At 55.4% G+C, this 24,487-nt stretch overlaps 1 protein-coding gene across 1 annotated transcript in view; it reads left to right on the top strand.

Moving 5' to 3' along the window:
• Sdc3 (syndecan 3) overlaps window positions 1–22,036 on the top strand; it is a 30,989-nt gene extending 8,953 nt beyond the window's left edge. The window contains exons 2-5 of the mRNA XM_050151422.1: window positions 13,116–13,233; window positions 14,615–15,237; window positions 17,516–17,804; window positions 18,422–22,036. Of these exons, the coding sequence (XP_050007379.1) occupies window positions 13,116–13,233; window positions 14,615–15,237; window positions 17,516–17,804; window positions 18,422–18,588 (1,197 nt within the window). The 3' untranslated portion in view covers window positions 18,589–22,036. The remainder of the gene's footprint in view (window positions 1–13,115; window positions 13,234–14,614; window positions 15,238–17,515; window positions 17,805–18,421) is intronic.
• Window positions 22,037–24,487: the final 2,451 nt, after the last annotated feature.

Here is a 24,487-nt window from a genome sequence, read left to right as displayed (position 1 = left end):
TCCCTCTCTCTCTCTCTCTCTCTCTCTCTCTCTCTCTCTCTCTCCTCCAGTGAACTTCTACTTGTGCTTCAGAGCCCAGCCAAGATGGCCCTTCTTCCTAGCGGCAGGCAGAACACTGAGGGAGGCCTCTTCTGCCCCTACCTCTTCTCCATTCCCAGGCTCTGCTCTTCTGAACATTTAAGATTCTCTGCCAAGCCCTGATCCTATTACATTGCTTCATCTTGTCTGGCTCCCCACAGGGTTACATTGTTACCTCCCCTCTGGGGAGCCCTGTCTTGGATACACTGTTGCAGCTGCTATCCCCCCCCCCTTCCCCATTACATCATCTCCCTGCCCAATTCGCACATTCACTTTCTTTCATTTTCCCCAGTCTGACATTGCTGTATTGTTTCTTTTCCCTTACTTTCACACATCCTCATTTTGATTTATTTCTGGTTCTTCTCACTGTAACACCTTGTCTTTTCTCCCCGGCCCTCCCCCCGCATGATCGCCAATCTGGGGAGGAAAGGGGAGTGGAGGGCAGCTGGGGAGACTTTAGCCATGGTGCTTCAGTTTAGGAGCGGCAGGGGGTAGGGGTGGAGTGTGTAGGGGTGCTTGCTTTGATGCCACCTTTCCTGAAGGTGGTAGGCCCTGGGGACTGGGTTACCTGGAGGTGTCCCCTTCTGCTTCCCTTCCCCCTCCTCTGATCTTTTGTCCCCTCCCTTCCCCCTTTTCTCTCTCCACTACTCTGATTCCGAGGCCGTCCCTCCTTCTCTGCCTGGCTGATTGGAACCTCTCAACCCTGGCTGGGACTTAGTGGGTACTTGAGGTCTTGTTTCTTGGGGACAGGGTCTAGTTAGAGCTGGGATGATCAATCCTTCGGGAGCCCCGACCTGCTGGTCAAGAGCTCATCTCTCCCTTTGGCCCACCCCCCACCCCCTCAGCCACTAAAGCTTTGGGGCCAAAGCTGCTTTGAGGACAGTAGATACTGGTCTTTCTGTCAGGACCCTGTGCCCTCTGGGAGCCAGGAAGCTTGTGGAATCTTGTTCTCACTTGAAGTGGGGAAACTATTTCAGACCTGGCCTGGAGGCTGTGAAGACATCCGGTGACCCTTTCTCATGTGCTCTTTCCATCGTGTTTCTGTCAGGACTTACACTTGGGTGAGGGACGTAGGTCATGGGCATGCGCGTGTATGTGGATCTCATCAGGCGTCTGAGCTGATGCTTGGGAGCCTAGAGTAGCACAGGTAGGTTGTTGTTTATGCCGGGGAGATCAAGAGTCCCCAGAGGCCGCCTCTCCCCGTTCCCCAGCTGCTGAGGTTCACCCCCCCCCCAACCCCGTGGCTGCAGACGCATTTCGGTGGAGGGAGCTGGGAGAGTCTTGCCTGCATCGTGAGGGCCTGACATGCACACAGCGGCCAGGGAGGTAGCTCAGTAGTTGAAGTTCTTGCCGTGCAAATGTGAGGACAAGAGTCTGGATCTCTAGAATCCGGGTAAAAGCTAGGTGAGTGTGGTGGTCTACCTAGCAACCCAGCACCCAAGAGGCTGAGACAAGGGGTCCCTGAGACAAGCTGCCTAGCCATGCTCCCAGAAACGGAACTCTGGGTTCAGCAGGAGCTTCGACATGAAGGTGGAGCATGATCAAGGAAGATACCCGAAACCAACTTGAGGCCTCCACATGCATGCACATGTGCACATGTATGATGCGTGCACACATGTGAAGACAGATGAATGCACGGCGCAGGCACAGCGCTGGAGCTGTGCTCACGGGAACAGGCCTGTCCCTAATCCAGACCTTAATCCCAGGGTCCAGAGCTCTGGTCAGGGGCAGCTGGTCATCTGACCTCCTTAGGGAGATTAAGGCAAGGGCAGAGGGGACACTGGGAGCTCTGTCTCCTACCCAACCGCCAGGGACACTTGACTCTCATCCACCAAAAAGCTAACTTGGGGCCCCTTAGAGAGCTGGTTCTATATGCCACTCATAAATTCTGGGCGCTGACAGGGTGGGAGAGAAGAGAAGAGCTGTGTGTCCCTCGGGAAAGGGACAGCTCGTAGAGAGAGGCCAGGAGGGGCATCTCCCATCACTTAAGTTCCCATGTGCTGAGCATGGTCCCAGGGTGGGCAGCTGGGCCCTGAGGCATATGAGAGTGAGCTGCTGGGGGGATCAGCATGGACTGTGACCCCGAGGTGACTGTTCCTGGCCTGCCGTGGAGAAAACACCCCACCCTACCCATGGCCCAATTGTACAGGGGGAGCCTCACCTCTGTTCCTTCCCCCCTCAGCTCTGTCCAGGTTTGGATGGGTAACGGTGTGAGTTGAGGTGATGGGAGGAGGGTGGCTAGGATGTCAGGGCTATAACTTGTCAGCTGGGTGTCCTTGGGCAGGTCACCTTGTACATACTTGTGTCTCCGGATCCCCAGTGTAGTTCCTACTCCACTCATGTGGTCTGCTGCCAAGCTCATGGCCAAACTGTGGCCAGTGTGTTGGTAGCGGGAGGAGTCTCGGCCACCAGAGGTGACAGTTGACACTCCCACCCCCGTCCCCACCCCAGGCTCAGTGAACAAGACTGTCCTGGCAACAGCCGGCTGGCTGACGTCCAGGATGGTGGCTATCTTTTCAGCTCAGGCCCTCTGTCACTAACACTTCTTCCAAGCTGGATCCTGGGCAAGACCATCTGGGACTCATTCATTCAACCTCATTCATTCACTCCTCCCCTCTCTCATTCATTCATCCCCTCATTCATTCACTCCTCCCCGCTCTCATTCATTCATTCATTTTCTAACTCATTCCCTTCCTCACTTAATTATTCATTCTCTTATTCATTCATTCCTTCTTCACTCTCTTATTCCTTGCCCTCCACCCCCCCACACACACATTCATTCATTCCTGGGCTGGGCTGGAGGCAGCTAGCCTTCTGCTGGCCTTGCTGCTTGCAACTCCCTGTAGGGAGGGTGTCTGGCAGGTATTATGGGGGATCTTCCAACCTTGTCTGGGACAGGTCTTGGAGGAATTCTTGGTGGAGGGGGTGTGATGGCTTTGTTTTGGGGCTGCAGAGTGGGTGGAGGTCAGAGCCCTCAAAGTCCTTGAAGGCGGAGTGGACTCTGAGCCCAGGAGGGAGCGTGTGTTAAAGGTTGACGTGGAGGACAGGACATATATACTGGGATCTTGAGATGCTGATGAGGGCAGAGACAGCATGAAGGTCTTTCCACACTCCCTCCATCCTGTCACGGAGGGGACACTGAGAACCTGTCAGACAAAGGCAGGCAGCTGGGGCCTGGGCCAGGCCTCAGGACAGACGGAGCCTCCGTCTGGGAGCTGAGAGCGGAAACTGCCTGGGGCTTGGCAGCTGCTGCTGGCATGGTAGAGGTTTAGCCTGGGAGCCAAGTGAAGGTGGGTAGGGCTGAGGGGCAGACCCTGAAGCCCACGGGCTGTCTGTCCTTGAGGCCACACTAGATAGCCACAAGGTAAGGGACAGATGGACTTGTGTCCAACCTCTGGGCCCGCTCTGGCCCTGTACCTTGTTGTTAGAGCAGCCAGCTGAGCTCCTGAGGGGGCATCTGGGGGCTGCCTTCTTCTCTGGGGCCCTCTCTGGATCTGAGCTGCACCGGCACCCTCCAGTGGCCCTTTGAGAGATCGTGGCCTACAAACACAGAGAGGTCTGGCTGGGCCCTGCTTACCTGGGGGCTCCCAGCAGAGGCTTGCCTGTTTGAAGATGGGCACCATGTAGCCTTCCCTGAGGCCTAGACGGTGGGCACTCAGATGGGAGTGCAGAGGTGAGGCCAGAGTGTGGGGTAAGTGCTCTGGAGAGTCTGGGTTTGAGTCTAGGCTCTGCTGAGTGACCTTATCCAAGCCCCTCCCTCCCTCTGAGCCTCAGTTGTACACTTCTGCCTTTTTTCCTTTCCTTCCTTCCTTCCTTCTTTCTTTCTTTTTTTTTTCAAGGTAGGGTTTCTCTGTATAGCCCTGGCTGCCCTGGAACTCAGAGATCCCTCCTGAGTGCTGGGATTAAAGGCACGTGCAACCATTGCCCAGCCCCTCACTTTTGCTTATATAGCTGTACTGAGATGAGACTCAGATGCCATGAAGTGTAAACAGTCTCCTTACCCATGGCTTCCCTCCCTATGCTCAGTCACCCATAGCACAGCAATAATAAATGGGAAAACGGTTCAGAAAGTTCAAATTGTGCATCTTTCTAGCCGGGCGTGATGGCGAACACCTTCAATCCCAGCACTCGGAGACAGAGGCAGGCAAATCTCTGTGAGTTCGAGGCCAGCCTGATCTACAGATTGAGCTCCAGGACAGTAAAAGATACACAGAGAGGAGCTGGAGAGATGGCTCAGTGGTTAAGAGCACTGGCTGCTCTTCCAGAGGACCTGGGTTCAATTCCCAGCATCCACATGGCAGCTCACAAATGTCTGTAGCTCCAGTTCCAGGGCATCTGACCCTCACACCATTGAACATAAAATAATAATAATAAAGTAAATTAAAAAAAATACACAGAGAAACTGTCTTGGAAAAAAATGTACATTGTTCCGAATGGTGTGGTTAAATCCTGAGCTGTCTTGCTGAGTCCTGTCTGGAAGCACGGAGCTCATGCTGTGTGTGCACACGCCCGTCACTTAGGACCAGATGGGCTGTCACTGTGTCACCAGACTGCTGTTCAGCTGACCTTTGCTGTGCTTACCAGTGGCCCTAGCATCAGGAGTGGAGATGCATACAAGGTGCCAGGTGTAAGACATGGAAGGACGCTGGGCCCCACGTGGCGGCAGGGCACACCCTTTGGGTCAGTCTGCCTGAGTTCTCAGCACCCTCTGGGAGCCATAGGAGGGTGGAAGCTGCTGTAATTCAGGGTTGTGTAGTACGCATCCAGAATGCACCTAGTTTAGGTTTTTCCTTTTTTACAAACAAACAAACAAACAAACAAACAGGGTTTCAGGTAATCCAGGCTGGCCCCAAGCTTGCTCCCTCGCAAAGATGACCTTGAACTCCTGAGCCACCTGCCTCCCAAGTGAGGGGTCTGCAGCTGTATGCCGCCATGCTTGGTTATTTCAGAACATTTTTTACACTGTGCCAAGGTCGGTGTTCCCTGCGTGCCCGGCTTGCTCAGTCCTAGCAGCCAGCATGCTGCCGGGCTGGGCACTCCCTCCATGGGTGGTTCTTCTTCACACAATTTGGGGCTGGGGACAGTGTGTCAGGGTGGTCTCAAGGGTGCCATACAAGAGCCGGTGGCTAAGATGGTGGGGTGGTGACAGAGTTGTCTCAGCCTGGGCTGAGGAGTTCTCTAGCTTTCTAGGACTAGTCAGTCCTTCATCCAGACGCAGGAGGCAGAATGTGCGCCATGGAGTGGCTGCCTGCACCCCATGTCTAGGGTGGCTGGTGGGTGCCTGTGTCTAGGGCCAGCATGGTGAGGGTGATGGTCTGGAGGCAGCCAGGCCCACTAACCGCCAGCTACAGCCGGCTAACTTTTGGGCAATGTCCACAGAGGAAGAGGGCCGAGGAGGTCACTGACCAGCAGATGGTGGGGGAACACAGGAGGCCAGGCATGGGGTGAAGAACTGAGAACCTTTCGAGACTGACGCAAAGCACTGGGAAACGTTAGACAGCTCTAGACAGTCCGCTGGCCTCTGTTGCCTCTCTGGAACATGGGGATGTCGCTTTCGTGACAGTTTCCGCTAGGCTGGCTCAACTCCATGCATGTTTAGTAGCCTCCCTTTGGAACTCGAAGGGATGGTATTAACTGCTAACACGTCCTAGGTCCATCTTCCATTACGGCACCCAAGGAAGGTCCTGCTGCCTTTGTTTTGTCTGAAAGGACAGGCTGACGGAGTTGGTGTCCATCCAGGGCCACTCAGGCAGTGAGGGACCCAGCAGCAGTCATTTCAGCAGCACAGCTGTCCCTCTCCCGGCAGCCTACGGACGGACAACTTTTCCCTTTTCTGAAATACTCTTTCAAAACAAGTTTCGTAAAAACCGAAAAAGCAATCAAATAAGCAAGCAAACAAAAAACACACAAAGTAACAGCTCCTGGAATGCATCCAGGCCTTTTAGGGGCCTAATAAGACAACATGGGTGTGTGAAAATACAGTTATTGACAGCTACATACTAGTCCAGGTTCCCTAACTTATTAACAGTCTCCTGTTGTTGGGACTGTAAGTTGCTTCCAGTTTCTCCTCTTATAGTCAACACTGTCTTGGGGTCCAGTTCTTTCGGGGGGTTAATCCCAGCAGGCTGGGGAAGATCTGGGGTCCAGTTCTTGCGGGGGCCCAGTCCCAGCAGGCTGGGGAAGGTCTGGCTTAGAGAGGTCCTGACTTGAACTTTGCAGCCTGAGATTTTTTTTTTTTTCTCACTTTACCCAAGGGAAATAGAAGCATGTTTGGAAGTGGGGAGGAGCTCACTGTTGGGTTGGGTTGTGTGTGTGTGTGGGGGGGGTTACTGCCACTGTAGGATAGATATTTGGGGGCACCAGGGAGTTGGGGAAGGTGATCGAGGGAGGCTTTGCTGACACCCCCCCCCCCAGTACCCAGCGCCCAGCAGGGAAGGGGTGCAGCTGCCATCTTGACTCCCTTTGTAGAAAAGTTGGCGGGCTGGGATGTGCTAGGGGAGGGTGGCTGCCCTCTGTGTTGCCCTGCGAGGGTAGGGTAGGGTGGAGGGAGGGGGAGCCGGGAGTATGAGTAGGAAGGGGTAGGGCCTGAGGTATCTGTGCTGTCATTGTCACCCCTGGCCATCCTTCTGCCCAGAGTCTGGCCACAACCCACATTCCTGCAGAGAGGCTATGGGTCTCCCTGGTGGAGCTGTTGAGCATGAGAGGCATTGAGTTCTCACAGGGCTGAGGGCCTTTGGGGACGGAGCACGGGGACCCTGGGGCTCTGCTGAGACCTTTCCTTTGCTAGCCCCACTCCAGGAACCAGCCATCACCCCTGTGTCTTTGGACAAGTCGCTCACCTTCTCTGCCGCTTCTCTGGACTGCTCCCCTTTCCCCACGCCCATCTCTGCATCTTTGGGGAGAGGGAATTGAACACCATGATCTCACAGGCCTAGTTTAGACTTAAAATTGAGGTCTGGTGTGGGGACGGATGGGCGCTGTGTGAAGACCAGCTGAAGATGAGCCAACACCAACAGTCCAGCCGGCCGCACGTGCTCCTTGTACACTGCCTGAGCAGATCCTCACAGCAGTTCTAGGAAGCATAAGGTATTATTGTCACTGTTAGTCAAATACAGGCTCAGGGAGTTTATATAGCTTGCCCAAAGACACCCAGCACATAGGTAGAGCTTTAGTTGAACCCGACAGTCTGAGCCTAAAGCTGGGCTCCCAGCCCAGCTCACATTGTCTCTGGTCACCAGGACAGTGGAGGCCCAGTCTGGCTAATTAGGATAAGGAAGCTGGGGCAGAATTAATTACACTTGATTTTGTCCTAGCTTTTGCAGCATGATTAGCGGGGCACAGGGTGCTGGGCTCCTGGCCCCTGGCGGCTGACCTAATTTATGTGTCTGAATGCTTCTGCCCCTCTCCCTGTCTTTCCCCTCCTCCGGCCTCTCTCTTTAGCCTTCTGTGTGGCTTTGGCAATGCCACTCAACCTCTCTGGGCACCAACAATTTCCTCTATGTCTGTCTCCTCCAGGAGGCGGAGGCTGAGGCTTCAGTTCTGTAATTGTGGAGACATTAACATAACTGGCAATCAGCTGTCACTTAGTCACTTACCGGGTGTCCTGTTCATCATTTGCATTGTCCTGGCTGCCTTTCCCAGTGGCTTAAGATTCCTGCCCTTTCCATCTCATTTCACGACGACGGGGAACCGAAGGACCAGACTCTGCTCTGTCCTGTCTCTCTAGAAGGTCCTGGTCGGGGAGGAAGTAAAGATGGCCCCTTGGGACTTTGTTGGTGTCTTAGAAGGGCCTCTGAGTAAGGGAGGTGTCTCTGAGCCAGTGGCTGCTGTGGACTGATGGGATATGTCTGACACAAGGCCTCACCTAGCTTGGGCCTGGTGGGAGAGTCAGGGGAGATGGGGGCGGAAGCCTTCTGCCCAGGCACTGGTGAGCCCAGCACCTCCCTGCTATGAGAAAAGGGGCCTGTGGGCCAGCAAGTGGTAACTAGGGGAGGCTCTTTACCACAGGGCCAGGTTCCCCACATCTCTGGGCAGGGGTCTGGTGTCTCTGAGGGTTGAGGCTGTGGGTCGGTTCCAGATGAATGTCATAAGGAGGGAGGAGCATCGTTCCTGAACACGTGCCCAGGAGTTTGTGCCTTCCTATGAGGGCAGAGCCATGGGTCTGGAGGGGCCTGCTCCAGCAGTAAGGGGCCTGTAGAGTTGTCGGGGTCCGGTGGCAGCCGGGACCAGCAATTATTTCTCTGGATCAGATCCCAACATAAACTTTCTCTCTCTCTGGACTGGCGTGGAGGCGTGGGAATAAAGTCACAACTCACATGGCTTCATCGGGATGGAGATTCTCAGAGATCCCTCATGAAATCCTGAGTTCACATCCTGAGAAATCCCTCTCGCTGTATTCTCCAAACAGCCTTATATATCAAAACATAAACTGAGGGGGGTAAATCGTTAGCATTCTGTTTCCTAGGTAACCAGGTGAATGGCTTTTCGTCGCGTCCACCTCTACCTGTGTCTCCTCTGTCACGTCTTCCCGGTCTGTGTGCTAGCTCAGTCATGTAGGCTTGAATTAGAATCTCTCTATTCAGGCATCCTCCAAATTACAGAGGAGCAGAGCAGCATCCTGACCTTTTGTTAGGGTAGCGACAGCCTGTCTGGAAGGAGATGTGACCATCTCAGTGTGGCCTACGGCTTGAGAGGTGGCTGCCATACCATATAGAAATATGGACCTGTGTAGAGTCTGTGGGGAGGGTGTGTGCTGTGAAACAGAGGCACTCGCTGGGGCCAAGCCTGAGAGCAGGTGGGGCTGCAAGCACAGGCAGGTACTGAGCCCTGGCTGGGGTGAGTGGCAGGCCGGGCAAATCGGCTGGGCCACACCTGTAGAAAGCCTGGGCCCTGGCTGGGCATGGTGTGGCACCTGGGGAGAGGGACCAGGTTTGAGGGTGGTGCTCATGCCTCCATTAGAGGCCAGCCTGAGGATATTAACCCCTGTGGGTCGCGATGCCCATGGCCTGATGCGCAGGTCCCCCACTGGCAGAAAATATCTGCTCATGGTGTGTGCCGGACCAGGGGGTGGTGCCGTGGGTGTGAGTGTGAAGGGGTCAGAGTCAAGTTGTGATGCTTGTGTTTGAGGGGCACAGGCAACACGAGTAAGAGCGTCATGTGGCCTAGGAGCATGCGTGTGTACAGGGCAGACATCGGCCCGTGGAGGTAAGCCTTGACACATGTGGTCCTGAGTCTGCTGAGTGGGGACAGTGGCATTTGTTCCTGCCCTCTAAGGTGTGTGCACAACGGGGGTATGCTAGACACACAAGTGTGTGCTGGCATACATTGCTGACAAGCTCTACTGAGCATGTGAATTGGGGTCTGGCTGTGCTGCCTTTAACTGTCTCCATTGGGCTCTATGTCTGCTGAGGTGTATATGTGTGTACAGGTGTGTGTGTGTGTGTGTGTATGTGCAAAATTATATGTGTATGTTCTGGGGTATGTGTGTGCATGTGTGTATCTATAAGTGTGTCTGCTAAAGGGCATATAGCCACTGGGATGTGTATGAATGGATAAGTATATATATATGTGTGTGTGTCTGCTAGGGTATATGTGTGTTGGTGTGTGTGTGTATGTGCTGGGGTGTGTATACATGTGTGTTTGTGTGCATGTGTGTGCATGTGTATGTGTAGTTGAGTGTATGTCCAAAGGGTGTGTACTTTGTGTACGTTGTTCTGTGTGTGCTATGGTGTTGTGCTACGGTGTGTAGCTTACACATGCACACATTAGCCGTGTCTCCTCTCAGGCACTGTGTGTACACGCTGAGGCATGGGTGCCTGCATGCTGCTTCATCACAGGAGGCTGTAGTCTGGCTCTGTGGAGAGCCACATGGAGGGTCAGACAGCGAGAGGCAGACAACGGGGTGCAGGGCACTAGGAGTCTGTTCTTTACGGGGGTGACAAAGAAGTGTGCTCAGTCTGTGTGAAGCATTCAGGGGTGAGATGCTGTCTGTGGCCCCCTTCTCGGTTTGTGACATTTAGGGTTTCTCTGCTGCTGATGGAAGATTGTCGCCCTCCATCCCTTCTGCTGCCCCCTGGGAGTGAGCTCGCAGCATCCCCAGTATTTTTGCAGCCTTTATCTTGCTGAGACCCCCAGGGTGACCTCAGGGTGACCGGGCTATCAACTCATCATGGAGGAAGGGTGTCTGGTGGAGGCATGTTTGGGAAATCACTGAGGCTGCCTCTCCCCAGAAGCCTCTGATGAGTGTGAGGCTAAATTGAGATGTGAGAATTTTCCCTCTCTCGTTCTCGCCTCCCTTTCTCCCCAGGCCTGCCTGCTCTGGCCTTCCCCCTCTCCATCCCTGCTGTCCTCTGATCCTTCACCATCTCCCTCTCCCACACTCTCCAACCCTGTGGGGGAGCTGCAGCTTCTGGTCCTTAACTATGGAGAATATGGTTGTCATGGCAACCGTTGTCATGTCAATGGCTACTGAGCCAGGATGAATAGTATCTAGGTGAGTGCTACCTGAGTGGAGGCTGATAGGTTCATGAGAGGCTATATGCTCTTTTCTGAACTCGGAGCTGCATGGAACCCCCCACTTCTCTCAATGCCCCCAAAGGCATGCCGGCATGCTGCCTTCAGTGGCTGCCTCTAGGTGAGTGTGTATTGGTGCATGTCTGTGTCTCTTGCTGTGTCACAGGCAGGGTCTCTGTGGCTTTGGAGCTGTTTCTAGGTTTATGCAAGCCCTTCTGAAAAGTATTGGTGGCTGGTATTGTGTTGGCCACCGAGAAACCTTAAGTCCCCCATTTTGGCAGCTGTGTTCACTCTTGTTTTGAGGTCTCTGGAATAACAGATCTCTTAGAACCTAACCTGTCTTGAAGGAGAGAAAGACAGAGATCCCTGCCTAGTCCCCATCCTGCTGTGATACCCGACTTCTGGCTGGACAGATAGTGGGACGGGCATCCAAAGCCCCCAAGAGACTCTAGCTTTCAGAAGCACGTGGCTCCTGCAGCCCCAGGACCTGGGGCGTGTGTGCTGGGCAGGGGTGAGCTGGCTGATGATGACGGGCTTGCTGTGAGCTCCTGGGATCTTGACAAAGGAGGAAGACCCAGTGATTAGTCACGGGGACAATTACACTAATTGTTCCACCCCGTGACTCACTGGTAGAAAGTAAATACTGATTAATTCATTAGTTCCAGACGTGCATGTGTGTGTGTGTGTGTGTGTGTGTGTGCGTGTGCGTGTGCGTGTGCGTGTGTGTGTGTGGTGTATGAGGGGTATCTCCTGGCTCCCTGCCCTGGCTGGATTGGCTGGGTCTCCGGAGCAGGTGCTGGTGTACCAGGGCCCATGAGTGGCAGGGGTGTGAGATGCTGAGTGCAAAATGCTGTGCCTATTTAGTTCCTCCCCTTGCTTGCACAATTTCCTGCCTACCCCCTGATAGCTGGGGCTGATACCCAGGCACTAACTGAGACCTCCTGATCCCTGGGATCGGTTTTCATTGTCACGTGCAATTGCTCTGGAAAATGATTGACTTCCAAGGGAAACCCACCCACTGGCTAGACACGGGGCCCTCTGTGACTTCTCAGCCCTACCCCCAGCCATCCCAGCTCCAGTGCTGCCCCCAGGAGCTAAACATGTCTCCTAACTCCAACTCTGTCCTTAGCCTACTCAGTACCAGGAACCTTGCTGGACATGGCAGCCCCTCCTTGTAGAGCATATCCTTCATAGAGGGTGACCGGGGACAGCCCTCGACTTCAGTACTTCAAAGCAAAACTGCTCATGAGCATCAGGCTTCATGACTTGGGAGCGTAGGATGCTTTTCAGAAGAAGTGACTTTGGAGGTGGGCGTTGGAAGGTTGCTGTAGGCAGAGACCAGCATGACTGAGAAGAAATGAGGGACCAGGAGCTGTGGAAGGTGCTTGGTGTTGCTGAAGGGCAGTCAGGGCCAGTCTGAGGGAGGCAGCTGCCTTGACCACCCCAGGATGTCTTCAGCTTCCCTTGCCTGTGTGCCTTTCTCTCTGGATTTCAGTTGTAAGATGTAAATGCACCTGGCTTTGAGCTCCCACCAGCGTGGGGACCATGGCCAGGGTACACAGCACATCAGGGCCACTTAGGGAGTCCACATACCTGTCTCTGAGGTCCTTAGTGCTGGCTGCAACTGTGGGTTTCTAAGGAGGGGGTACAGTTAGAGCTGGCAATGCCAGCTCCAGGCTTCCTAGGTTCCGACTCTGAAGGGGTCATAGGCCTGGGGAGCTAGACCCTAGCAGAAGTCTACTGACCCCTAGAAGTAGAAGTGTGGAACCTGAGCAGACGCCGGGCCTGTATATGTTGTGGGATTAGGCAAGTAGGAGCTAACATTCTGTCAGGGGACAGGCTGGGGTTGGCTCAGTGTGAGCAGCTTCCTCTCCCCTATTCTAGAACTTCTCTCCTGGACCCCAAGTCTCCCCAGCACTGTCTGTCTACCTTCCTGCCTTTGGCAATTTGGGGTACCATTTGGATCCCAAACCTCATTTAACTCCTAGCCCTCTGAGCAGCAGAGCCTCAGTTTTCTCATCTGTGGATTGGGCTGGTGCCTGCCCCCTTCCCAGTCCATCTTGAGGATCCCGTGGGATCATGTCGGTGGGTGCTCTTCACACAGAGGTGACTGTGGACCTGTGTTGAGTCTGCAGGATGCCAGGGTATTCTTGGCACTGTGCTCCATGGGGAGCCACTTTTCGTCTGCTGGATGCAGAAACTAAAGCACAAAGGGAATGGATAACCTTCCCCGTTTGCAAGCAACCTGTCTTGGTTTCAGACTCAGCACTGTGTGCTCTGAGCCCATCCTGTGTAAGGGGCCCCTTGCTGTGGTGCGGGCAGCTGGTGGTGCCCAGTGGCAGCTGGCTGGTAAGGGAGAGCCCTGCTGCCATGGCCTTGGGTAGGTGGGAAGTGGCTACCCGCCCACACCCAGCTCTCTGGAGCACATAGGGGTCACTCTTCCCGTGAATGTGCCTGCTGTCTCTTGGGCCTGTACAGGCCAATGCTTTGGGTGCCTAGCCCCGTGTGTGTCTGCACCCTCCCAGGCTCAACGCTGGCGCAGCGAGAACTTTGAGAGGCCGGTGGACCTTGAGGGTTCAGGGGACGACGACTCGTTTCCCGATGATGAACTGGATGACCTCTACTCGGGGTCTGGCTCTGGCTGTAAGTAATCCCCAGGTCTCCCTGCCTGTCTCAGGCATCTAGTATCATCCCAGGAGCCTTTAAGGCCACTTGAGTGAATCTTGTCACTGTATGGAGGTCAAGACCTCAAGAAGGAAGGAAGGCAGAGCATCCTTCTGGTGGGGAGTAGGCTAGGGAAGCTCTCAGAGCTTGGGACTCTTGTTCCTGTGTCTGTGTGTGCAACCTAGGCCTGTCCCAGTGCTGGGGCTCCAGCCCTCTGCACTAACTACATATGGAGGACATGGGAAGTCCTCAGCAGGGACGACCTTTTGATCTAGTCTAGAGCAGGTGGTCCCTTGGATCCATCAGCAGTGGCCAAGCTCAGGGTGAGCACAGAGCTACTAAAGGGCCTTGGGGACCCGGGATTGGGTTGCTGGCTCAGTCGTGGGGAAGGCCAGTTGGCTATGGGTCAGACACTAATATCTGTCTACCTTCCTGCCTTTGGCAATTTGGGGTACCAAATTGATCTAGCAGCTCTACCCCAATCTTGTGGTCAAGCAGTTGGGTGACTTCTGACTCCTTGCAGTGCCCCCCAATCTTCCTACTTGCTGAGGAGTTTACCTTCCTCTCAGAGGCCTTGGGAGGTGGGACAGGAGTCAGTGTGGCCCTGGAGATGGGATCAGAGAGGGTGCCCGATATGGGCCCAGCCAGAGGACGGGTGTCTAATGAGGTTGTCCCAGGCTCATGCTCCTGAGCTGGCTGCTCCAGCTCTGCCTCCGGCCTCCCTGGAGTTGCTGCTTCAAACTGCTCCCTCACTAACCTGGTACCCTCCTCTGAAGTCTCCCTTCCCTGCTCTTACTCTCTCCACCTGCTCAGCCCTCAACCACCCTGGCTCCCCTTGGCCGCTCCTCACATCTCCTCACTCGCTCCTCTCTCCCCTTCCCAGTCTCTTATCTTATCCCTCCCCGAATCATTTATGTGACCTGGGAAATGGGGAAATGCCCCTCAAGACGGCCTCATCCCCTCTGGTCCTCTGCTTATGCCTGGGAGGCGGGATGACTCAGGGTCCCTACTGCCTTGAGTTTGTAGGGGATATGTCCTTGCCTCTGGCCCTTCCCAAGAGCCGGGCCTTGTTGTCCTGTAACCGTGAGTGGAGTTACAGGGCAGAGGCTTTACTCACAGTCTCTAGGACTCAGAGTGGGTTGGCAGAGTCAGAGCAGACTGCCTGGAAGTGGTGGTACCTGGAAGAGGATTTTGGCTAGGCACAGGCTAACTCATCTGATCAAACCACCTCCTTTCTCTCCTGTTTTCCTGGGGAAACTGGTTAGAGAGGGATGTGCTGCTGGGAAGGCAATGCTGCCTGGGGATCTGGCGGTGAGGAGCACCCACTCCCCAGGGCTCTCCCTCTCCCCACCTCCCTCAGACTTCGAGCAGGAGTCTGGCCTTGAGACAGCCATGCGGTTCGTCCCCGACATGGCCCTGGCTGCACCCACTGCGCCTGCCGTGCTCCCCACGACAGATATCCAGCCCGTGGATACCCCGTTTGAGGACCTCCTTTCTGAGCACCCCAGCCCGGAACCAGTTACCAGTCCCCCGCTGGTGACAGAGGTGACAGAAGTCCTGGAAGAACCCAGCCAGAGAGCCACCACCATCTCCATCACCACATCTACCACGGCTGCCACTACCACGGGGGCCCCTACTATGGCCACGGCACCTGCCACAGCAGCCACCACTGCCGCTAGCACTCCCGTGGTACCCCCTGCCACGGCCACCACCGCTGACGTAAGGACCACCAGCATACAGGGGCTGCTGCCTCTTCCCCTGACCACGGCTGCCACAGCCCAGGCCACTACCCCACCGGCACCCTCACCGCCCACTACTGTGGCTGCCTTGGACACGGAGGCCCCCACACCTAGGCTGGTGAGCACAGCTACCTCGAGGCCACGAGCCCTTCCTCGGCCAGTCACCACCCAGGAGCCAGATGCTGCCGAGAGGAGTACCCTGCCGTTGGGGACCACCGCTCCTGGACCCACGGAGGTGGCTCAGGTGAGAAGAGTGGAAGAGGGTGTTCGTGCAGAGTGAGCAGAGGTGGGGTGGGCAGGGACTGGGAGGTGCCAGGTGTGAGCCAGGCAAGGTGCGTCTGGTGTCTATGCTGAGTGTGAGCTTCTGAATGGGGTTGTGGAGTGTGAGCCTCTGGATGGGGTGGGGTGGGGTGTGAGGTCAGAGAGCCGGGACAGGTGGATGTGGCTACTATTGAGCCAAGATACCAGTAGGGGATTAGGTGGATTTGTGGGTTGGAGTTGGGGAATGGTGGGTGGACCTAGCTGGGGGTTAGGTCTGGCGTGTATTAAGGGATTTCCAGGCTTGCCAAAGCATGCTGGCACATGCCTTAAATCCCAGTACTTGGAGACAGAAGTGGGCAGATCTCTGTGAGTTCGAGACCAGCCTGTCCTACAGATTAGTTCCAGGCAGAGCTACATAGTGAGACCCTGTCTCAAAACAAAACGAAGCAAACAAAAAAACAAAGAATAAAAAAGAGGTTGTCAGCCTGAATTTTAAACCCTCTGCCATCTTTTTTTTTTTTTTTTAAATCTTGAGACATAATGAGCTGGTGGTTGATCCTTTCTATGCCTTCAACTCTTTATCTTTGAGGGAAGGACCAGAGAAGGTAGTGGCACACACCTGTTATTCTAGCACTGGGAAGCTGAGGCAGGAGGATTGCTGCAAGTTCAGGTCAGCCTGGGCTACACAGAAAAACTGTTTCAGAGACAGAGATGGAGACAGAGAGAGACAGGGAGAGAGGCCGGCCATTGTTTGCAGATGGCATTTCCTGACACGTGGCTGTTCTTAGAACCAACTAGCTGCTCAGCCGTTGACACGGTCACCTTCGACATGGTTGTTGTCATCAGCATGAGCTGAGGGTGACTGAGTGGGTGCTGAGGGGGAACACCTGGCTTCCAGGTGCAGAGCATTGTTCCTGAGTACTTCCACCACCTCCACCCCCCTCCATCATGGTGATGTCATCACCTCTCTACAGGTGAGGCAGAGGAAGTCATTTTTCTAGGTCCCTCAGGTAATGGTTGAATTAGGATTCAAATTCTGGCAGGGGGCTCCTGAAGCTGGGGGCTCCTGAAGCTGGGGGCTCCTGGAGCTGGGGCTCCTGAAGCTGGGGCTCCTGAAGCTGGGGGCTTCTGAAGCTGGGGCTTCTGAAGCTGGGGCTCCTGAAGCTGGGGCTCCAGGGCTAGGGTTAGGCTGAGAAGGGCAGGGGACTGTGGATCATTAGGGGAGGAAGACTCCAGGGGCTACAGCCTGGCATTTGTACCACGAACGTGCAAAGGAAGTCGTGTGCTGGCACAGGCCTGTGATTCCAGCGCCTGGGAGGTGGAGGCAGGAGGATTAGAAGTTTAAAGTTGCCCTTCCCTATGTAACCAGTTCTAGATCAGTCTAGGCTCCATGAAACCCTGTCTGGAAAAACAGTGTGTGTATGTCCCGGGCTGGAAGGGGACATGATGACTCTGGAGAGACACAGAGAACAGGGCCCTGAGGCTGAGGAGTTGCCCTTGGAGCCCTGCAGTCCCTCTTGGGGCCCCAGCCAGCCCTATGGGACACAGTCCCAGGTCCTTCCTTCAGAGAGGGGGCCTCACAGGAAGAGGAAACAATAGCAAGCCGTGGAGCCCAGAACCAGATGCAGGTGTAGCCTTGTGAGAAGTCCACCCTCACCACACCCTCATGAAGCTGCTGTGCCCCTCCCCCCAGCAGTTCCTGCAGCCCAGAGTCTTCCCCTCAGCTCCCGGCTGCTCTCACTCGCAGTGTGGAGCTGTACACCGCTCATTGCGGGGTCGGTTTGGGGATACCAGCTCATACTCCCGCAGCTTTGCTCAGGGACTGGCTTCCAGGTAAAGGGACCAACTTATGTGTGGGGAGAGAGCCAGGCTTAGCAGGCCCCCGACAACTCCTACTCCTGGACAGGAATCTACCAAGGATTGTTCTAAGGCAGCTGGAGAGGAAGTCATGGGGACAGGATGGGGACAGGATGTGGCCAGCCTGACAGCAGCAATATGAGGTCCAGTGATTGGCAGCACAGACTCTGGAGTTAGATAGGTCTAGATTCTGGTTCTTCTTCCACCTTGTGTTTACTGTGTGTCCTTGAGAAAGTCACCCAACCTCTCTGGGCCTGTTCACCATTCATCCCTTCTTTGTAGTGCACTGAGGTCTGAGCATGGTAAGTGCTGGCCCCACCTGGTGGAGGCGTGGTGAAGGTTTGTGTGTGGAGCATCCTGGGAGGGCTTGGTCTTAACCCCAGGTCATACCACCCCATCTGCAGACCCCGACTCCAGAGTCCCTGCTGACCACGACCCAGGAAGAGTCAGAGGTGCCGACCAGCGGAGGGCCCAGTGGGGACATTGAGCTGCAGGAAGAGACCACACAGCCCGACACAGCCAACGAAGTGGTGGCCGTGGGAGGAGCTGCGGCCAAGCCCTCACCTCCACTGGGGACACTGCCCAAGGGTGCCCGCCCAGGCCCTGGTCTCCATGACAACGCCATCGACTCAGGCAGCTCGGCCGCCCAGCTTCCTCAGAAGAGCATCCTAGAGCGGAAGGAGGTGCTCGTAGGTAAGGCCAGGCTCCAGGTTGTGGGTGGGGGAGGGGTACAGGGCAGGAGGTGGGTACCCAGTAAGGGAGAGCAGGGACTTTACCCCAGTATCTCCCCCCATTCCTCTCTCCGTCTTCCTCCTCAGTGAAGTCTGCATTCTTCCCTCTCTCTAAAACTTTCCTGATACCCTGTGACCCTCCCATAGACAGACTTTGGACTCCTGCTTTTTGGGGGTCACCCGATTGACCCTGTAGGACTTCTTTACTCGGTGCTAATCTCTGCCCTATCTTTTGGCTTGACCTTTGACCCAGCTTGACCCAAGGCCTTGATTCAAGATTCCCTGGTGGAATCTCCCATTTCCTCATGGAGACAGTGGGAGGTCGGTCTGGCAGTGTAGGGGGCGGGGCCTTTCCTTCTGGATGGTTCTAAGGTATCATCTGAAAGACAGCCTATGATGTTTGACACTTACAAGGACCAGGGCACCTGCCTCCCTCCTAGGGACGGTCTTACAAGTGTGTAGAGTCATTGGATAGGAGTTGGAAATAGCAGGTGACTCCAGACCCATGGTCCCTAGCCTGCTTGCGCCCTCTCCCTCTAAGCCATCTCGGGCCTTTGACCTCTGTCTCTTTCTCCACAGCCGTGATCGTGGGTGGGGTGGTGGGCGCCCTCTTTGCCGCCTTCCTGGTCACACTGCTCATCTACCGCATGAAGAAGAAGGACGAGGGCAGCTACACCTTGGAGGAGCCCAAGCAGGCGAGCGTCACGTACCAGAAGCCTGACAAGCAGGAGGAATTTTATGCTTAGCAGAGCCACAGTGCCTCCTGCAGCCACCTTGCCCAGTCCTCGGCCCCCACAACAGCCCAGGCCTGGGCCTGGGAAGGAGCCTGGCCCTGCCTCCTTCTGCCCAGGCTGCCAGCATAACACAGATGGTTCTAAGGAACGGGGGCGCTGCCATCTGCCCCAGACTGTGCCCTTATGAGCTCATCTCCAATTCCACTCCCTCCAGCCTGGGCCTTCAGGATTGATCTTGTGTCCTGTGGACAAGAGGAAGGAAGTACCACCAAGAGTTGTTGGTAGAAACAGGGGCAGGGCCAGGGCTAAGATGGCCCACAATGCTTGCTGATGTCCTCTTCTTGCTACAGAGGCTGCCATGCTGGCTTCCTGGACCAAGACATGGCACATCTAGCCCCCCCAAATCAAAATCAGTCAGCTGCTGCAGCCTTGAGCTGCTGTCCCAAGGCCTTTCTGGGTGGGAGGGTGTCCTTTGTCACCAGCCTGAGCTCGTTGTGGGGTCACTGTCCCCTCTCCCCTGCCCGGTGCACACGTTCCCCAGGCTGCACCTCTTTCTGCATTGCCTCCCAGGGAAAGGGCTTCCTCAGTGCACAGGGCATCCAGTGGTGAGGGAGGCCACTCTGGTGTCCCCCTTGAGAGGGGCTGCCACAGAGCCCCTGCCAGTCACTGCTCTGCGTCACACAGGAGACAAACACATACCAGTCTTGACCACCCAGCCAGTGAAACATCACACACATGCGCCTCTTTCACACCGTGCTGACACCCTGCCGCTTCTGCCATGCAGGCCACTGTCATCATCACCAGTGGTGACCATGCCACCTTCCTCCCACTCTGTCTCTTTACACCCACCCTTTGGTCCTGCACCTGGCTCCTCTAACCATCTGGGTCGCCGAGGAAGGCAGGGCCAAGTTGTAGACATCAGCCCATATTGGGTCCCCCAGGTCACCCTATTCCACTCGGTCCCCACCATGTCACCCACACCAGCCGCACTGATACTGATCCCGGCTGACGTCAGACACAATCCCACACAGATGCAGTCTCCCTCCTCTCTGTGGCTCACAGGGAGGGAGGTTTGGGGCTAGCCTCCACCAGCCAAATCTGAAGGAAGAAGGCTTGATGCCCCAAGCCAGGCTGAAGGCTGGGGAGGGAGCGAGGTTCTCCCATGACCAAGGAGCTGTGTGGGTTGTCCCTGGTCTCCATGTATCTCCTTTCTGCTCTGAGCCAGGAGCCGTCTCTGCCTCCCAGGACACATGTCTCCAAAGTGCCTGTGAGGGTGGGCCTCTGCCCAGGCCCTCTGTGTCCCCTGCCCTGGCCTGGCAAGGCCTACCCACTTTGGGTCCTCTGTGGACACAACTGACAGCTCGGCAGTTCTGGCTACAACTGGATGGACCCACAGCTTAACAGGCTCATCCCATTACTGTAGGCCCTGAGAGCAGTCGATGGGGACAGGGGTGTCACAGGCCCCAAATCTATCTTCCTGTCTTTGTTACCCTTAGAAGTGGGGTTGTTTCAGAGATATTTTAAATGTCAAGGTCACCATTCTCTTGGGGAAGGGGGTGTGCCATGAGAGCTCTCCAAAGGGACAGGGCTTAGGTTATGATTGGTCAGCACCCCTCCCCCATCTCTCACACATGTCCCAGGTTCAGTCAGGTGACCACTGTTATTTCTGTTTCCTTTTAAAGATAGCTCGACAGCGGACTTAGAATGAGGACCCACATCTGGGCAGTGGAGGCAGGATCTAGGCCATCAACACAGCTTGTCTTTCTGGGGTGGGAGGGCTCCCACTCTCAGGCTCTGCTCTGTCTTCCAGACCCCATGACGCCCTTGATGGGGCTTAGAGCTTGGTAAGGAAGCCAGCTGGCTGCCCAGACCTTGAGGAGGGGAAGTCGGAGTCCTAGGCCTGTGACCGGGAGGAGGGAGCTTGGCCAAGGTCTTCCCTGAAGCAGGAGAGCTGGGTAGGGAGCAGAGGAGAGCCGTTGCCCCTGCCCCTGCCCCTACCCCCTACTCCTGGCTGCCCTCCTGGGGACTGGAGCTTTGGTGGGGAGACTGGGGAGCTGGGGGAGGCAGCCTCCAGGTGCTCAGCCCCCTGGGACACCAGTACCAGGGCAGGAGACCCCCAGCCAGAGCCCACTTCTCACACCTCAGGGTGGCTCTGGCCTTGGGGCTGTGGGTTTGGCCTCCTGGTGCCAGCACTTTCCTGTGTCCTCTGCATTTGAAAGAAGAGGCTGTGGTCCTCATGTATGGGGCCCAGGCGCCAAGGCCTATGTCTAGGCTTTAGGCTGGTGAAATCTGACCTGAAGGTTATCGGTGTGAGCAGCCCAAATGCCCTGGAGCAGCCAGATGAGGCCAGGATGATTTAGGAGAGCTCGGTTCAAAGGGTGAACTGAGGCTCCTTTTTAGTGCAATGTGGGTGCAGGGTCCTCTCCCTGCCCCAGAAACAAGGTACGCACAGAGCCTGCCCACACGAGTCCAGAGACACCTCAGTGCTCTTGGGAAGGTGTTCAGGACGCTGGCATGCCTGGAAGAAAAGTGCATTCTGAATGGGAGGCGTGGATATGTCTTGGACCTCTCCAGGTCCTGGTTTTTCCAAGAGAGCAAGACAAGCTGGGGCCAGAGAGCCTCAGAGCTAGGCTTCATCTCTCTTGGGGGGCCAGACTAGGGACTCTATGTGCAAGATTGATCACATTTGATTGCCAGAGGCATGTGGGTGACAGCCAGGACTGACTGGGCAGACCTGCAGAGCCTAGGAAGCTGGGGCCAGACCCCCTAGGCTTAGTTTAGCTGTCCACCAGGCCTCCAGACTGGGGCTCCCACAGAGAGCAGAGCCAGCATTGCTTTCAGGGCAGGGGTGGCTGCCTTGGCTGTCCTGGCTTTCCCCTGGGATGTGCCTCCCCAGCCTTGGTGTCTGTAAATAGAAGCCCACACTGTACAGATTACAGAGATGCCCAAACTGGGTCCTGGAGTCACCATCTGAGGGGCTGATGGCCTGGCCTCCCCCAGGTGCCCTCTGGGTGCCTGGGTGTGCCTGGCCCCAGCGTGGTGAATGCATGTATATACTTTTCGTAGACAGTGTGGCTCCAGAGAGCCCCCCGAGACAGTGTCCTCCCACTGGTTCATCCTCTCTCCTGTACAGAGCCCCCCCCAGACCCCGGGCAACCAGGCACGGGGTTTCCTCCCCTCCCCAGGCTCTTCCTACCCCTTCTTCCCCTATAACCTGTTTATTAACCATCCCCGTCCTGAGTTCATGGCCAAAACTTAAGTAAGAAATGGAGGAAAGACAGTTGGATAAAGATTCCAAGGCCAGGTCCACCCCACCGCGGGTGCCCATCCACCCCTGCCTTGGGAAGGACACGACTTGCTTTGTTTGGTTTTCTGTTTGTTTCATTTTGTTTGTTTGTTTTTTTAACATTTCCCTGTGCTGTGCCCATTTATAAGAGGAAATAAAATTAAGCTGAAAAGATGCTGTGTGGTCCACGTGTGAGATTAATAGCAGGTGGCTTGGGAGGTTCACCTTGCGCCTCAGCCACTGTCCCTTTGGGGAGAGGGAGAATTTGACCCAGGGGCAATGGATTAGCGTTCTGCTGAGAGCCTTGAGGTGAAAGCTGCAGTTGTTGAATGCCGGGGAAGTGGTGCTGAGTGCGGCTGTGTGTGAGGGTGTGTGTGATTGTGGGGCTGTGTGTGAGGGTGTGTGTGATTGTGCGGCTGTGTGTGAAGGTGTGTGTGATTGTGCGGCTGTGTGTGATTGTGGTTGGGTGGGCATTGCTGGTGCTGAGTGTGGTTGTGTGTGAGGCTGTGTGTGATTGTGGTTGGGTGGGGGTTGCCGTTCATCCCCTGGGGGGGGGGGGAGACTCCAAGTTCAGGCCACCAAGAACATCTTGGCCCATAGGATGTGGAACCAGAGCCATGCAGGAGGAGGCTGTGCCTTGGGGCATGATATGCTCATTCTTGTATCCAGGTGGTGGCATACCCCTGTCTCAGCTCTGGGCAAGCCCCTCTGCTCTCTGAGCCCATTTCCCTAGCCACAAAATGGGATGATCATGTGTCCCCCATGGAGTGGGTAAGGGCTCAGCACAGTGCTCCCCAGGGCTAATCTGCTCATGGTGTTTTTGAAGACAGTGTTGGAAGAGTGGAACCTGGGACCTCATGTATCTGTGGCCTGGCTCTCCTGGCACAGAGCTGGGCAAGACTTCTTCTAGCCTCTGCTGGGCACAAGAGCAAGGAAGCATGACGCCTGTACAGCCAGGCCCACTGCCTGTCCCCAGGCTCTTCCCCCCCTTTCCAATGGACGCGGCTGTGTTGTTACAGTCACCGTGGTTCATGCTCCACTGGGGACACACACAGAGCTGTTTTGCCCCAAGGCAGGGGTAGACGGTAGGCATGGGTTCCTCCATACAGACTGTGCTTCTCCAGGGAACCACCTCATGGCTCATGAGTTTTTCCTCAGGAGATGGGACGCCATCTCTGGTAGGTTGCAGCCTAAGGCCTGGGAAGTGGCCTCTCTTTCATGTCTTTCTCTCTCTTGGCCCTTTCCACTAAAGGGTCTCAAATTATCTGCTCTGCACCTGGCTTGTGCTTGGAACTGAGAGTCTAGAGGCCACCAGGAGTTCAAATCCCAGGAAGTCATAAAAAGCCAGGTGTGGTAGCTCTTAAACATAGTCTCCACACTTACACAGTGGAATGTGTCTCTGAATGCGTGCAGGTCAGCTAGCCTGCTTATACTCATCAGTAAACAAGACACCCTGACAAGCGAGATTGAGGCATGTTGTGTGTCTGTGCATGCACGTGCTCATGTGTGCAGACACACACACACACAACAGGCCACCAGGACAGACAGACAGACAAACACACACACACAAAAGGATACCAGGACAGACAGACAGAAACACACACACACAACAGGACACCAGGTCAGACCTACTCAGACCTTCAGAGTCCGGCCAACTGAGGAGATGAGCCATAATTAGTGTCAGTCTGTGGTACCACTAGCCTGGCAGTTTTCTCCTCTGCTGCCGCCTCCACCCACTTCCAGCCTTCTCACTGCATGGCCATTCTGAGAGAGCCTCACCGGGGCAGGCGGGACGCAGGGGGCGGGACACTGCAGGTGGCTTGTTTCCAGCAGCCTCCATCAACATAGCTATAAAGTCTGGCCAGACCTGTCACTAGAGGTTCTGACAACTCTGTGCAGGCCTGATAGTGAGAAGCCTGCTGTGCCACAGGGCTCTGTTTTCTGAAAATACAAAGCTAAGTCCATGAGGCTGCCCATCCAGGAAGCTTCTGGAAGATGAGGCTTCCCTGGTTTCAAGTGTCTTTAGCCCACTGCTTCCCTGTGCACCCTCTCTCCTGCACCCTCACCCCTGCCCTCTCACCCCTCTGCTGTACTCTCATTTTTTCTCAGCCTGGCAGAGTAGCAAGCCCATCTTGGAGCAGCCGTGTGTGCCTGTGCATGCTGTTCTCGCTCTCGGAGGCCAGCGTCCCTTATGTGCCCAGAGAGGACTGTGCATGGGGGCCGTGTTGAAGGTTCATGGGTGTAATAACATTCTAAAGTGGCTGACTGGAGTCTGGGCTTCCAGTCTTGGGCAGTGGAACGCAAACTGCACTCCGCGGCGTCAGGCTTTCTGCAGATCTGACTCTGCCGTGACTAGCCGTGTGACGTGAACGAGTTGCTTCAACTCCAGGGCTCAGCTGTCAGACTGTTGAGGTTGTCTGATGTGCACAGGGCTTCAAGCGTGTTAGGTATGCAGAAGACACTGGGCAGGTGGGGGCTGTTAGTGTTGCTATTTTGGTGATGGTGATGATGGTGATAATGATGATAGTGATGACGTTGATAGCTGTGATGATTTGATAGTCCTTTTATGCAGTCCAGGCTGGCCTTGAACTTGTGGCAATCCTCCTCCCTCAGCCTCCCAAGTGA

Source organism: Alexandromys fortis, unplaced genomic scaffold, assembly GCF_014885135.2.
Source record: "Alexandromys fortis isolate MF-2015 unplaced genomic scaffold, M_Fortis_MF-2015_v1.1 scaffold_26, whole genome shotgun sequence".
NCBI lineage: Eukaryota > Metazoa > Chordata > Mammalia > Rodentia > Cricetidae > Alexandromys > Alexandromys fortis.
Note: the sequence above shows the minus strand (reverse complement) of the source record. Positions and strands in the feature narration are given on the sequence as shown.